The sequence below is a fragment of the Acanthaster planci genome, linkage group LG17, assembly GCF_054643075.1.
Source record: "Acanthaster planci isolate LZ-2023a linkage group LG17, COTS_SCS, whole genome shotgun sequence".
NCBI lineage: Eukaryota > Metazoa > Echinodermata > Asteroidea > Valvatida > Acanthasteridae > Acanthaster > Acanthaster planci.
In genome coordinates this window covers 10,829,778-10,843,886 of record NC_141793.1, presented here as the reverse complement: position 1 = coordinate 10,843,886, position 14,109 = coordinate 10,829,778, and the positions used below count along the sequence as shown (strand labels likewise).

The window sequence follows — 14,109 nt, the reverse complement described above, 5'->3', positions numbered from 1 at the left end:
AAACTTTCAATGGAAACTACTAATCTTTGAAATCCCATGTGAGGTTTGGGGGAATTTGAAGGATTGAGGAAGGTTGATGCCCCGGTGAATAGTTATGGTTGTAGTATGTGTCCACTGGTTCCTAATTGGTGTTGGATTTTGTGAGGACTTGCTGCTAAAAACGTACCATTTCCTGTTTCCACTTAGATTGGTTATATAGATCTTCAAGTTTTATTTGACCTTTTTGTTTTTTGGTTTTTCCTCGGCCATGGTAGACGAGCTGAAGAATTTCATCGGCACTGACACCAGCCGGCGGGGGATGCTTCGGCTGATGCAGATGCTGCAGAACCGCGTCCTGAACAAGCGCCTGCTTTACGTAGTGCTGGAGGGCCTGCTGACTGTCATCTTCCGGGCCAACAAGTTCACCCAGATCTTTCGCAAGCTACACGGCCAGTCACCCCGGGTGCGTCAGCGGCGGGGGAACAGTGGCAGCAGCAACAGCTCCGGCAAGCTGCTGCAATCACAGATGTCACAGCCGGCTGCCGCCGCTGCCGGCGGGAGCCTGCGACGGCGACACCTTGAGCGATCCGACACCAGGTGACGCCCCCAGAGGAAGGAGCGGTCGTCGATGGAACAGCCCCACCTCATCTGTGCGCAGCTCGCTGTGCCATCAGCTATCAATCCCCAGTCACTCACGGGGAGGAGGTACAATTGATGAAACAGACATTTTTCAGTGAGTTGCTGGCCCATTTGTATTAATCCAAAACAGGCCAGGTTTTGTCAGATCTTCTCACACCTGGGGGGGGATATCTCGGCTGTTGTAGGACCAAACATTGCGTGCACTTAAAAACATTCAATATGAGTACATCTTTGAAGTTTCAATACAATCCACCATTAGGTTTTGTCATTACAATCATAGGCATTCAACTGCTAACAGCGCTTCTGATTTCCTTAAAGTTGGGATCAAAATGATGCAAAGACATCAGTGAAAAGTCTTACGAATGCTCTTCACAAGAAAACAGCACCGTGATGATTTCGGAGAAAACAAATAGGGGTGGATCCCCCTCTTGGCTCTTTGAGGATTGAGGGACTGAATAGAAGTCATCAGATTTTTCAGATTACCAGTTGTTTTCAACTCTTCTTCATGAATCATAGACAGGCATCTCAAATGTTTGGGTCATGATAGAGGAACAGGTGGTGTGCAAAGTGTACGGTCCTTTAACCCTAACAGTCCCGAATGCTACAAAGTACTACTTCGTAGTGAAATGTAGCACTCAGCCCTGTCGCTTGTAAGAGGACATGACATTATTATTCTCTGAAGCCATAAAATACAATCCAAAAGACAATGTACCATACAGCGCTGTGGCACTATGAATACATGGTTTCATTGTTCTTTGTACGAGTAACAACGGAATAAACCTAGCCAGAAATAGTAATTTGTAGCGCTAGGTCCTTCAGGCTGAGAGTGTTACGTAGTATTTTGTAGTACTGAGTACTCTAAGCCAAACAATGCCCGGTACTGTTAGGGTTAAAAAAACATATAGGCTTTGGATCGATTAAAGAATTTAATTCGCTACCAAAAATATATATATTCTTAACAAATTCCTGAACTCGAAGCAGAATTTTCCAGCCGAGTTTATCCGAAGTGAGTTTATATATTTTATACCACTCCCGTAGAGTTTTCGGAAGAATCGTAAATATTTTCTGATTGTGTTGTTTGCTGAATTATGAGATGAATATTCTTGCCCTCCGTGTCCTTGTTTGTCATTTTATCAGAAGAAAAGATTGGGCTGTAAACACAAGCAAGAAAAAACACATTGTACATAAGAATTGTCAGATTGTGTGGCAAAACTCTTGCAATTTGCAGGAACGACAGATGTGCGTACGAAAGAATGAAGACCGACCCAATTCTGTCTTGTTTGCTACCCGATCAGGAATTTTTACGAGGATTCTTACTTATGAAAAACAAACAGAATCAGTATTTTTTTAAACGAGTGGTGTGTGTGTGACAAGTTTCCGACTGACAAATGAAGGCGTCTGGTTTGGAAGTGACTCCGTGTTGTTGTTGTTTTTTTTGGTCATCTGGGAAATCCCCTGTGCTGTTAAATTTGCACCATCAGTTCAAGTCAACAACGGCAAGTCAGATGCAACTCTGCTATACCTGAGATTTCATTTTGGCTCTGAAACGATGCATCTGAGCATCATTAAACTGGGGTCCAAGTTTGTAAGGAACATTATACATAGTTTATCAGTGCACCACGTGAAAAGAACAACAGTGGGTATTCCATGGGTAACAGACTGGCATATTGGAAGGGATTTTCACAAGTTTTCCTTTTCAGTCATTAGAGAGTAAAAACAGTAATATCAAAGCATAAATCGCACAGTATCTTATGGTATCTGTAATTCAAAGTAGGGCTGTGCCAAATATCCGTATATTCCATCAATTATCGAATATTCAAGTATTATTTTCTGAATTTGAATATTCAAATGCAAAATTCATGAAAAGGATGGAAGAACTTTCTTTTCATTTTAAGGAGGAGAATTGCATTATGGAGGTTTGTTTCAAGCAGATTCAAATGGAAAGTGACAGAAATCTTACAGTGATTCAGAAAGTACAGGTAAATTATTCATTAAACAAATTAAAAGGAATAGAAATTTTCAACGGGGCCGAAAGTATTGTTCATCTCTTAAATCTTGCTAAATCATGGCTGGAGATAGTCCTAGATGTGAGAAGCTATTATAGTGATTATAATGTACAATATTGTGCATTATTGCAGCTGGTTTTGTGTATGGTTTGTTCATCAACAATCTGCAGCTCAGTACGACGGAATATTGGGATATTCGATTGAATTGAAGGTCAAATATTCAAATAGTGAATTATTTGAATTGACTCAGCCCTAATTCAAAGGCACTAATACATGATCATTATCCCTGCACATTGGGCTCACACCTGAACATTCCTGACAGCATCTCAGTTCCCTGGGGAGTGTACCATAATGGTGTTACAGTGAGGACCTAAACTCTAGTGATGTTTCTCTGTTGGAAGTGTCCCCCTACGATTACCGTGGAGATTTCTTCTGAAATTTGAACCTTGCAAGGATCAGGTAAAGCTATGGTTGCTGTGGTAACAGACTGACACTTTTGCAACCTCTTTTTTATGGGTCTAACGCGGAATACAAACTCCCTGATGATGTTAAAAAGGAATCATCCATGAAGTAAGCCGTATGTATACATCTGTAGTGTTTTCGTGCTGCCTGCATAACAGTACCAAACCTGACCAATCCCTGTAACAAACAACATTTGAAATCAGGGGGAATGACTTGCGCGCGCAGACTCGCCCATAACGGAACAATGTGAATGGCCGGGGAAAAATTCTGCTGCCATCTTTGAGGGTTTTAACGGCCTTACAGTCTCGCAAGTTGAGACTTGTCCCGTCCGAACTGGAGCACGAGACCTTTGGAACCAAAATCAAAACAAAGTGCAGTGCAATTCAGTATGGAGTGTACATCTGAGCACGGGGCCCACTTCAAGTCTCATCAGGAACTGCTTTGTTTTTATTTGCATCTGCTTTTGTCGTGGCCAAGTGTTGATGTCACAGAATCCCTTTCAATTTCTTACAGTTCTGTCCTTGAACGCAAAGTCGGATTCCAAACTACATGTTTTTGTCTGTAGACACACTTTTTGTATCATAAATGCAAACGTTTTATAAATCTGTGATTTTTTTTATGATGTTAAAGCTGAGAGTGGATATACACAAAAGAAAATGACCTAAAAATGCAATAATCTATTGGTGCAGCATGTACATAACCTTTTCAGCCGCATTTTTTTTCTTACACCTGCATCATATTTTGGAGGGCAAAATAAACTGTTTTGTAGCGTGCAATGCAATTCTGGAACAGTGTGTCTCAAGATTCCAGATTTTATTTTTCTGCAGCAGATTGAAAGATATGATTTTAGGGTCCAGAAGAACAAACTCAGTAGTCATTTAGAAAAAGCAGGTCCATAGTTGCATCAATATCAGGGGGGGACCAGCTTGTTGTGTTCACCATTTGCTGTGCACTCAAACAGTCACAGGCATCTTTGTAATGAAATTTTGTCAAAAGGCACAAGTTCATGCAAGTACGTGTATATGGTTTGCTCATTACCTTTACAACTGAAGTACTTTTGGTAGTTTTATGGTGCAGATGTAACAACTGGCATCTTGTGGTAGTGAGCATGTGTTTATAGGCTATGCAAAGGACGTCTATCACAATGTATCCCACCTGTTGAATACACGTATTTGAAAAAGCAATGTAACCACGCAGATGTTGCGCACTGTTCCCTCGGTGAATTGGTTCATTGGGTTCTGTGCGGGATCCGTTGAGGGCGCTGTGCAACTTATCAGAGTCACGTGAAACTTTGTTTTCAGTCGAGTGTGTTGCTCTTATATTAGGCCATAATTATAGGTTCATGTATTACATATATGGAGGTTTTTTGTGTTGAAAGCGGGGTGGGGAAGGAAGAGCATTTTGGGGAACATTTCTATATATTCCCGTTCATAGCCTCAAACCTCATCGCTGAGGTTTGAGGCAAAATTTTGGGTTTTAGGGGAAATTAAGTAGGTCCCCCCTTTCAACTTACTTCATTCTGTCCCCCCAAATTACCCCTTTGTTGGGGTCACTGCCCCTCTCCCCATGTCCCCCCCCATCCACCAATGGATGGTCGTTAAGACTAATGTTTCCAGATATTAGAGTGTGTGTCACGTGAACGGCAGTGCTGTAGTCCCTACAAGTCCATCACAAGTCACAGGCTAGTCCGGTGAGCCATGAAAAACGCATTCACATTGTTGCTACTGTTCGTTATGCTGCGTGACGCCGGCCTTCTTGTGAATCAAAGTTTGTGAGTGGACTTCTGATGGGCCCAACTGTGACACTGTCAATCAGTGATGAATTCTTATTTGTATTGATCCATGTACCAGGTGCACAAATTGACCTTGAACTTCAAAAGTGGCCTCTCTGTTGGCAAACTCGTGGTGGCGCACTGCTTTAGAATTCCTACCCATTGATTGGTCCAGGAAAAAGTTGGTTCTGAGCTGCCGTCATCGAATAAGTTTTGGTACAATAAAAACCACTAAAGGGTAAAAGTTAACAGAAAGGTCAGTCATGCATTGAAGCATATAGAGGCTTTGCGCGGTAGCCATCTTGCAGGGCAGTTCTGGCCTGCAAGATGGCAGCCATGCAAACCCTCTATAGTTGCAAGAATCCAACCTAAAGTGGAATGACAGGCCATGCCTAAATTACTTGGACTATGGCTTGAAAGAACACAGGCGGCTGTGGAAGCCGCCAGCTTGTGGCTACATCCCTTTCCCATAGACTTGCACGGTAGCAAAGCTTTGGCGAAGTTGTCCAGACTTTGCCAAATTGAGAAGAAAGCCAAAGTTCAGATCAGACGTCTTCCGTCTCCAGATGTGATCGGCATGTGTCAATCAGTAAATGACTTTCCATGTAAATTTATGATTTGATGAATGAAATGTGCAATAAGTTTATTTCCCATTGAATCATTGCCGTCTCTTCAGTGCCAGGCCTAAGAAAGAAAAAATGCACCAGAAGAAACCAAAGTTCTCAAGTTGTTCATTTGAAATTGCATACAAACTTTGGATGGAATTTTGTTACACAGCCTTTGACTATTAACGGAAACATTTTTTTGGGGGTCCAAACGTACATACATGTAATGGAGACATTCGGCCTGTTTGTATTTGTATTAAATTCCCGGCTGTGTCGATGCCTGAAATATCACTGTTCAAGCTAATTGTATTTTTTGGAAGAATTGTGATCGTTTTTAAGTTTGCTTTGGGTGGTTGTGAGAGGTGTTGTCAAGAACATCACAAGACCAGTCACATGACCAGTGACAAGGAACAGGGTGTACAATGACAGAGGAATGCGTTTGTTGCAGTTCGTGTGAATGGCTTGCGACTTGAATTCAGACGGGTCTTGTGGGATCTTGTGGGGTCTTGTGGGATCTTGTGGGATCTTGTGATGGTCTTGAGGGGTCCCAACAACATTGGTTGTTGCCAAGAACTGTATGGGAGGTAACAAAAGCAACTGATCTCACCTCAATTAAAAAGGTTTTACAGTGGTTTTATAATTAATGTACATTACGAATTAACCATATCATATACATGTATGCCCTGTGTGCCCACCACCGAATACACCCTTGAATTTTTTTTTTGTATGAGGATATAAATTCCGTTCAAAAGGATCTTTTCTTTAATAGTGGCATTACTGCAGCTGTTTGTTCTGTTATTTGTATATTGGCTTTTGGCTCAGAATGAGACCAGTTGTGTTGGTTGCATTTTTTTCATGCTTTCATAATGTAGAATTGGTGAAGCTGGTATTGCAGTGGTGTGAACATCGGCAAAAAGCAAAATCTTGTCAACATTGCCAATGCTGGAATCGGCTCTTTGAGGATCTTGAAAACAGGCCCCCCCCCATAAACTTTGATGCAGTGGGCGATAAATCCATCTAGAAACCTCGGTGATATCAAATTTGTGAGAATTTTTATTGAACTGTTTATAACTCTTTAATTCGATTGTTTATGTAGTCACTCCCAACCTTATTACGTCAGCTGTTCTCATGCACAAACCTGTGTGAACGAAATGCAAAGCATTGTGGGAAGGTAATACCCCAGCAGCATGGTGCAATCAGCTAGCAAGTGTTTTGACCTCAGATCACCGGTGAACAAGATCTGTGTCATGGGAACGTAAAGAAAAATCAGGAGTCACTGGTACTCATGGAGGGGATGGTGGATACCTGTGAAGGTCTTTTGTTAATCTACATGCATGTACAGAGCTGTACTATTCATCGCAGCATTCATGTATTATATATACCTTGTCTACTTTCAATTGTACATGTGCCAAATGTGATTTATTTTTATAATTAAAACTTCCAAACATCCTTTTCCGAGGTCCATTTGCAGTAACATAGTAAATAGCGCACAAGTCCAAACTGCGTTACTTGTTCCGTGTTTTACTGTGAATCAACAGTCATTTGCATAATTATTCGTGATATCATTTGTGTGATTATTCATAAGATGTTACGCATGTGTGTAGCAGACATTTAAATGAGATTGTTCATGAGGTAAACAGATGTACGGCTTTCATGTACAGGACTGAATCGAGCACAAGATTAATATATTTGGACGGACAATAAAAGTGAAATAAACTTGGTGCATGTTTTGTGTGCGTCCGAATGTCTGACCGGCTGTGTTTACAAACCACGGGTATGGTAAGTGTAATGGAGGAATTTTGTAGGGAAAAAATTAATGCGTGGATAGCGTTAACTGCAGGATTTCAAAATGCACAAAATGCCGAGGGTTAAAATGTTGCATGGACATGCCCAACAAACACAAGCATAGTGGATACATCCATTCTCAAGACAATGTATTTGTTTTTAATTACAATCCACGCAGAAATGCCAATGGCGTCTCTCCTTTATCTACAGGAAAAGAAAATCAAAAACTGTCTTCCAGAACTTCCAAAAAAGTGGTCCGAAGAAGGGTACCTCGTTGACCAAAAAACAGGCAATTTCATAAACCGGAACAGCCTAGAGGTAGAGCTTCAGTGATGAGGGAAAAAAAGCACGGTTGGGGTATTAAACCTGAGAAGCATTTCCACTTAAATTCTGAAGAGCCAAAATTATTCTGCAGAAAAACAATCCCCTGTGCTTGTAAAGTTTCGATGGTTACTCCCATCATCCCATTTGAAACCGGCTTTTACCATAAATGAAAAGTTCAGCTCTGTTTCTTTCCAAAAGATGTCGTACTTGCTGTGCAAAAGAGGAAAAGTGCTACTCTGAAAAACTGATCAAATGTTTTATTTTCAATTTCTCTCTTTTGGTGTGAATTAAATCAAAATGTTGAAAACCACGGTGTAGATGTACATGCAGGTGGTGGAAGTTGCATTTAAAAAAACAAAATAAAGCCATGCTAAAATATCCTTTGACAAACTGTCTTCAAACATGGGGAACAGCATCCCAAATTCTACAACCTTGCCTTGAAATCTTTATACATGTATTTGTTTTCGCTGTGTTTCAAAAAGTTTTTCTTCACACAGAAGATGTCCTCTATAAGAATACTTAAAACTTGTGGGATTTGCAGCCCAACTGCGTGTCAAGTATTCAACACTCAGTGACGATGTTAAAAGCAAGGGCTGAACATCTGAACTTGATTTCATAAAGTCGCCAAACAGAAAAAACTGCTTAACGATTTTGTGTGGATGGCAGCAGGGAACCAGTCACAGATAATGTGCACTCCAAGACATTTTGGCAAGTCACCCATTTTTGCTGGGAAATAATTTCTACACTTGGCCAATTTGCCAGCTCAGCTTTGAGACGGGCCATGTCCAGATTATTTGGCTAAGGCTTAAAATTACACACGAGTCTATGGAAGTAGCCGCGGCCAGTTCCCATAGAATCGTGCGTGATTTCAAGTCACAGCCAAATGATTTGGACACAGCCATAGTGTTCTCTAATAGACCTCCATCATGGGGCAGCCATCTTTCTTTTCCACCATCCAAAGCAATGTAATCAAACTGAGGCTGAAGGAAACATAGACTGTTCCCTCATCGATATGTGATGTTGTATTACTATTGCCAGTGGGTGTCCGGGAATAAGACCAACATGGCAGCATCACGATAAATGTCTACATAGGGCGATTACCTATCCCTGCTAACAGTTCTGAAACAAACATTTCCTGCTAAACCAGTGAGTAGAGTGTTTGATCACACAATATTAACCCACAAACTAAAATTTGGGTCAGATGTGGGGAATATACCAACCATTCATTTGCTACCTTCTAGTGCGGTTACTCATTACTTCTTATCCTTAGGTAGTCAGAGCTGTGAAACTTGTCCCCTGGTTTGCAACTTGAATGAACAGTGCACCTTACAAACTCTGTAAAGTCCCTTCCAAGAACTTAAGAACCCAACGTTGTGTCCCACAACAAACTTCTCAACGTAAGACAGCCATCGGGCTGTTCCTCCCCCCTTAAATTCTTTCTTAAAATCTTAATACACTATATGAAGTGAGGAGCTCTGACGTGGAGCGTGATCATTTGAAGAAAAGCTTCCATTTTGGCTCGCCTTCCTTCAAGTTGTAACCAGGAGCGTAATGCTTGTTGTACTTCTGCAGACCACAAAACGAGAAAAAGACAAAAACCGGAAAAAAAAGAGATTGAGAATAAATCACAGGGACATAAAATTGCACATTGAGGGAAACAGCCGCAGCTTTTAACCGTTTGGAGTAGGGAAGCTATCTGGTGTCTGTCTCAAGTCTCAGGTGTAACATTCTCTGTGTAGATGCTATTTATCAAGCGAAATTAAATTTCTCCTAGAATTTCTGACCATTTTCAATAACTCTAGTTAATTCTGAAGGATGTTCAGTTGAAATTGTTACATATACATGTGAATCAATTACTGATAAACCTGTTGCCAAGGTTACTACGGACCAACCCCATCAAACAAAGAAGAAATGGATGCCTTGCGGATATGCTTTATATAAAAATGAAAATTCAAAACCCCATTTCAAATGGCCAAAGCTCACTATTATAAACTTGCCATGTTATCTCAAATCTTGTATTTCACGCACATGGAGACCTAATGCTCTCACCTCTTCGAATTCCCTCGTCAAATCGTAGAACTCCTGGGCACCAAACGTCAACTCGGGCAGATACTTTGGGATGTCCATACAGCGTGCGACGTGATACTTGTTATAGACACTATGGCAATATAAAAGCATGCATGCACAACATGAATTAGCGATTTGTTCAGTACAAATGATAGTACCTAAGCACTTTTCAACACTCAGTCTAGTACCTTAGGTATTCATAGAACTCAGTTTAGTACATGAGCTCTTTTTCAACACTCATTTCAAAGTGTGAGCCGTTTCTCAACTGTATCTAACTGTCTAGTACCCAAGTTAATATAGAACTGAGTTTAGTACTTGAGTTCTTTCTCAGTACTCATTCATATGCCAAGTCTTTTCCTCAAACTGTATCTCATGCTTATTTATAAATTATTTCATGTGCTCTTTTCAACACCCTAATTCTCATCTTTCCTTTTGTTTTTTAATACTGAGATACACGAGTCACTATTCATCATTCTTTCTGGAACTCGAGTTCTTTATGAACACTCAATCTAGTACTTAAATACTTAAAATGTACTCTACTTTATACTCGTGCCAAGTTGCTATAGCATGCTCTTGGTGAAGAGAACAGTGTTGAGAGAGTACAATGGAGTTTAAAAAATAACCTCTGGCTGATGGAGCCGAGGTGTCTAAATATAACCTTTTCAGCACAGTCTGTGACATGCTATTGGTCATCACTGGAAGCCACAGGGTGAAAAATATCTCAACATCCCTGTGTATTACTCTTGTATGATGCTAGGTAGCAGTGGGTTCTGTAGGTATGTCTGTTAATTATGGCTATGGCTTGAAATTATGTGCAAACCAATGGAATCTGCTGGCTCGCAGCTGACGGCCACTTCCCATAGCTCGTGTTTACTTTTAGCCATAGTCACTCAATTTGAATGCCGCCTGGGCATGCTTGGAGTACTCACAATCGGTAGAGCTTGTCCAAGGTGACGTCGTCCTCCGTGTTCCAAGGCAGGTGCTCAAACTTCAACATCTGAATCTCGTCTACCACCTGTGTAAAAAGGGCCCACAATGACCGATGAGGATACACTTGTAGTCCGACTTCGGACATTCTCTGACCACATTGGACGCAGCAAAGTGAGCAAAATTTGGGCCATCTTTGTAACTCTACATTTAAAAAAATACTTTTTGTTTCAAAGGTCAAATGCGGTGGTATGTTTACGTTTCACTGTTTTCTTTTGTAAAGATGAACTGATTAATGATCTTTGGGGTCTCTTATGATGTGCAATTTGAAGGTCTGCAGCATCTGTGCACTGTTTCAACATGGGTGTTACTGAATCTCCTTTTCAATTCTACCCTTCCGAGACCCTTAAAAAAAATCCGCCTTGAATGAGGATTCTCAAGGAATGAGAGAATACGGCTAAACTGCAGCTCAATTCCAAGGATGCATCACGTCACGGTCTAGGGGCACACCCTGTGTTGTGAATGCTCGGCAATGCATACATTTAGGCCCCCGATCACACTGGAAATCGTCCATACTGCTTGGGGGGGGGATACCATTTGCACTCGATTCTGAAGGACTAACGCAGTGGTCACCCCTCAAAGGAATGCGTGCATGAAATAATGGAAGATTTGGAGGACCGGGGCTACATCCTGGTAAGAAAGAATGCTTAACAAGTTGGAGTTTAATCCTGGTGAATGCTGCATGAACGACATGACCACGAATCTCGCCGATTCACTTGACCTTCCTTTTTTCTCCACTCCGACGTGGCTTACTTCGTTCAAGAGGGAACAGAAAAGGGGGACAGGCACTGACCAGGTCGATGTCCCCGTAGTCGGTCCAGTCGTAGCGGAGGACCTCGGAAGTCTCACTGATCTGCGGAAGGAACCGGTTCTTGTAGCCATCTTCGATGTGCTGCAAGTACTCGCTCGGGATCTCAGCCTCTGTCTCCTGAAATGGGACAGACGTTGGAGAGTCAGAGTGTCTGGTTTTGACAGAGCATCCAAGCAGTAACCGGACAGATTTTGCAAAGTATAGGGTTACAAACTGTACATGTGTATCAAATCCAAGATATTTACCTTTCCGCGTTCCTTGATTCTCTTTTGGAGGACGTCGACAGGCGCATCCAAGTAGATGACTAGGTGAGGGGGGCGTAAACGATACAAGGAGATCCCTTTGATCTCATTGTAGTAATCATAACCTGTGTGGAGTGAAAAGGAGGGTACAACACAATGTACATGCCCAATCATGGAATATAATCATATTGACTGGTGGGGAGGGCACTAGTACACAAATATATGCCAACATGGACTTGGCCTGGATGACAAGGGGCGATGCAAGCAAGAACAAGATCTCTTTGATCTTGTAGTAATAAATGACCCACTAAACCACATTTGACGTCATGTGTAAATAACATTGCCACTATATTGACTGCCAATATTGGCACTTGAGGTGTTCCAACATATCATGTTAAGCTTTCTACACGTATACAGGACTCAGCCTGTGTATGTTAGTGGCCTGCAGTACTACACAGATTTTGTCTCTTACATGCTTTCCTGAAGTAACCCATCTTGAACATGGCCTCCATGAAGATGTAGTCGCTGTACACGGATCGCTCCATGACCAGGCCCTGACCTGGAAGAACGATAACACACCCAAAGGTCAAGGTGGAATGGTGTGGGCCTTGATAGGGCTGTGCAGAATATCCGGATAATCGATCAATTATCGAGTATTAGAATGTTATTTTCTGAATTTGAATATTTGAATATGAAATTCATGAAAAGGGAGAAGTTTCTTTTGTTTTAAATGTGAGAAATTGCACTATGGAGGCTTGTTTCAAGCAGATTCAAATGAAAAGCAACAAAAATCTTATGACTAAAAAAGAATTAAATTATTCATAAAAAAATTTGAAAGGAATAGAAATTTGTATCAGGGCAAGAAGTATTGTTCGTCACTTAAATCTTTCTAAATAACGGCTGGATCTTTTCACCTGTTTTCAAGAGGTGCTCAAGGACGTCCGCGTACTGCCTGAAGCGCATGGCGTACATCATCATCTGGAAGCGGAAGGAATGGCCGTCTTTGTCGAAGGGGTCCTTGTAGAACCGCTCCAAAGAGACATTGCCTGTGGGAATGCAAGACAAAACATTGACTACTGTTGAATTTCTTAAATTACCCATTCCTAGTGGTCCCTATGTAAATGCTTCTTAATTGGAAAACTCAGGATTTTCCTGATTTTAAAGACATTGTTTGAAGAAAAATCCTTGACGAGACCCCTAAAATCAGGAAAAATCCTGACAAAATCTCACTCCCGAGTGCAAAGATTGTAACTCGAGTCTGAATGAACAATTTGAGTCAAATTCTGAGCTCTGGCTCAGACACTGTCCAAGAGTTCACTGGCGAAAGCTGAGCCACAACGCCAGCTACTCACCGATGTACTTGGGGTCGTACTTCTTGCCGGGCCCAAGCTCCAGCTCGTCCAGGTAATGGACGTGGGCCTCGGGCATGTACTTCATGCCCAGCTTAGCAGCCAGTTCCTGGCTGAACTTGCTCTTGCCGCAGCCGATGTTGCCATCCACCACCACAATCTTGCTGCGCTCGTCGAACTTGTGCATGAACTTGTGGCCTGTGAAGAAGGTGATGAGGTTGTCGGTGGAGACGAACATGCCCCGGTAGGACACCTGACGTTTGAGGTAACAGCGAGTATATATTCGGTTGAAAATATTGAAAGATTATGGATTTGTTTGGTAGTCATCTCTCAAATAAATAAATAGGCCTAGGGAGTCTGACATGATCTGATGTTGATCATTATGATCATATGGACATGATGCATGTGATGATCAGTGATGATGGAGAGTGGCTGTGACAATGACCCTTGTTTTTCAAACTCCTAATTTTACTCGAGCTTCACGATTGTCCCAGTCAGCTCGTTGTCAGAGTAACAACAAGTTAATTACTAGTTAGGGGTAGGCTTATCGGGGCCTTTATGCCATTATTGCACATGTTCCTGGAGACAAAATCATAAAGCTTAGGCGGCCTACCTGCATGCAAGGCGCCATTTTGGGAGCCAGGGTAAGCCCACATAACTTTGCGGCAGACAATTTCAGATGGGCACCCTGCCGCATGCCCATCCTACAGATGTGGAAAACCATGGTTTGTATTAAATCTGTTGGCAGCTAGTAGTTTCTACCTCGAACACGCAAAACGATGAAATTCAACCATTATTTGCGTTTAAGGTAGGCTGTCTCTTTCGCTTCTCTTCTTCTTCATTCACAGAGCCATTAACAGCGCCCTCCAGTGGCAGTCGGTCTCAATCATATTTTGTGATCACATGGGCTAAGTTCAGACGGCTTGTCATCGTAGGTTCACGAACAGCTCGATTTGTTGTTCGTGGGTCGTCCGCTCGAACGCCGGGAACAAACAACCGATTACCGATGGTAGTTAGTGACAAGCAACATGCAACATGGCTGCGTCCATGTAGGCTACGTTATTCGAGAGTTAATGTTTGGA

General features: G+C 41.9%; 2 protein-coding genes across 5 annotated transcripts in view; one reads left to right on the top strand and one right to left on the bottom strand.

Annotated features, from left to right (window-relative positions):
- Positions 1-7,183, top strand: part of LOC110973479 (sorting nexin-13-like) — a 40,083-nt gene extending 32,900 nt beyond the window's left edge. For all 4 annotated transcript variants that reach the window (XM_022224331.2, XM_022224330.2, XM_022224329.2 and 1 more), the window contains one exon: positions 255-7,183. In XM_022224331.2, the coding sequence (XP_022080023.2) occupies positions 255-580 (326 nt within the window). In that variant the 3' untranslated portion in view covers positions 581-7,183. The remainder of the gene's footprint in view (positions 1-254) is intronic.
- Positions 7,184-7,383: 200 nt separating this feature from the next.
- Positions 7,384-13,903, bottom strand: LOC110973427 (NADH dehydrogenase [ubiquinone] 1 alpha subcomplex subunit 10, mitochondrial-like). The gene is made up of 9 exons (XM_022224269.2): positions 13,641-13,903; positions 13,031-13,280; positions 12,593-12,724; positions 12,151-12,237; positions 11,682-11,803; positions 11,419-11,553; positions 10,568-10,653; positions 9,621-9,729; positions 7,384-9,137 (listed from the first exon to the last, which is right to left on the bottom strand). The coding sequence occupies exons 1-9, from the start codon at positions 13,749-13,751 to the stop codon at positions 9,063-9,065; spliced, it is 1,107 nt and encodes a 368-aa protein (XP_022079961.1). The 5' UTR covers positions 13,752-13,903; the 3' UTR covers positions 7,384-9,062.
- Between the last annotated feature and the right edge of the window lie 206 nt (positions 13,904-14,109).

Excerpts from the sequence above, each read along its gene's own strand:
- LOC110973427 (XM_022224269.2), bottom strand. The coding sequence starts at position 13,751 with ATGGTTTTCCACATCTGTAGGATGGGCATGCGGCAGGGTGCCCATCTG. Across the intron at positions 13,281-13,640 it reads AAATGGCGCCTTGCATGCAG|GTGTCCTACCGGGGCATGTT; the intron begins GTAGGCCGCCTA and ends CTCAAACGTCAG. Across the intron at positions 12,238-12,592 it reads TGAGCACCTCTTGAAAACAG|GTCAGGGCCTGGTCATGGAG; the intron begins GTGAAAAGATCC and ends TCGTTCTTCCAG.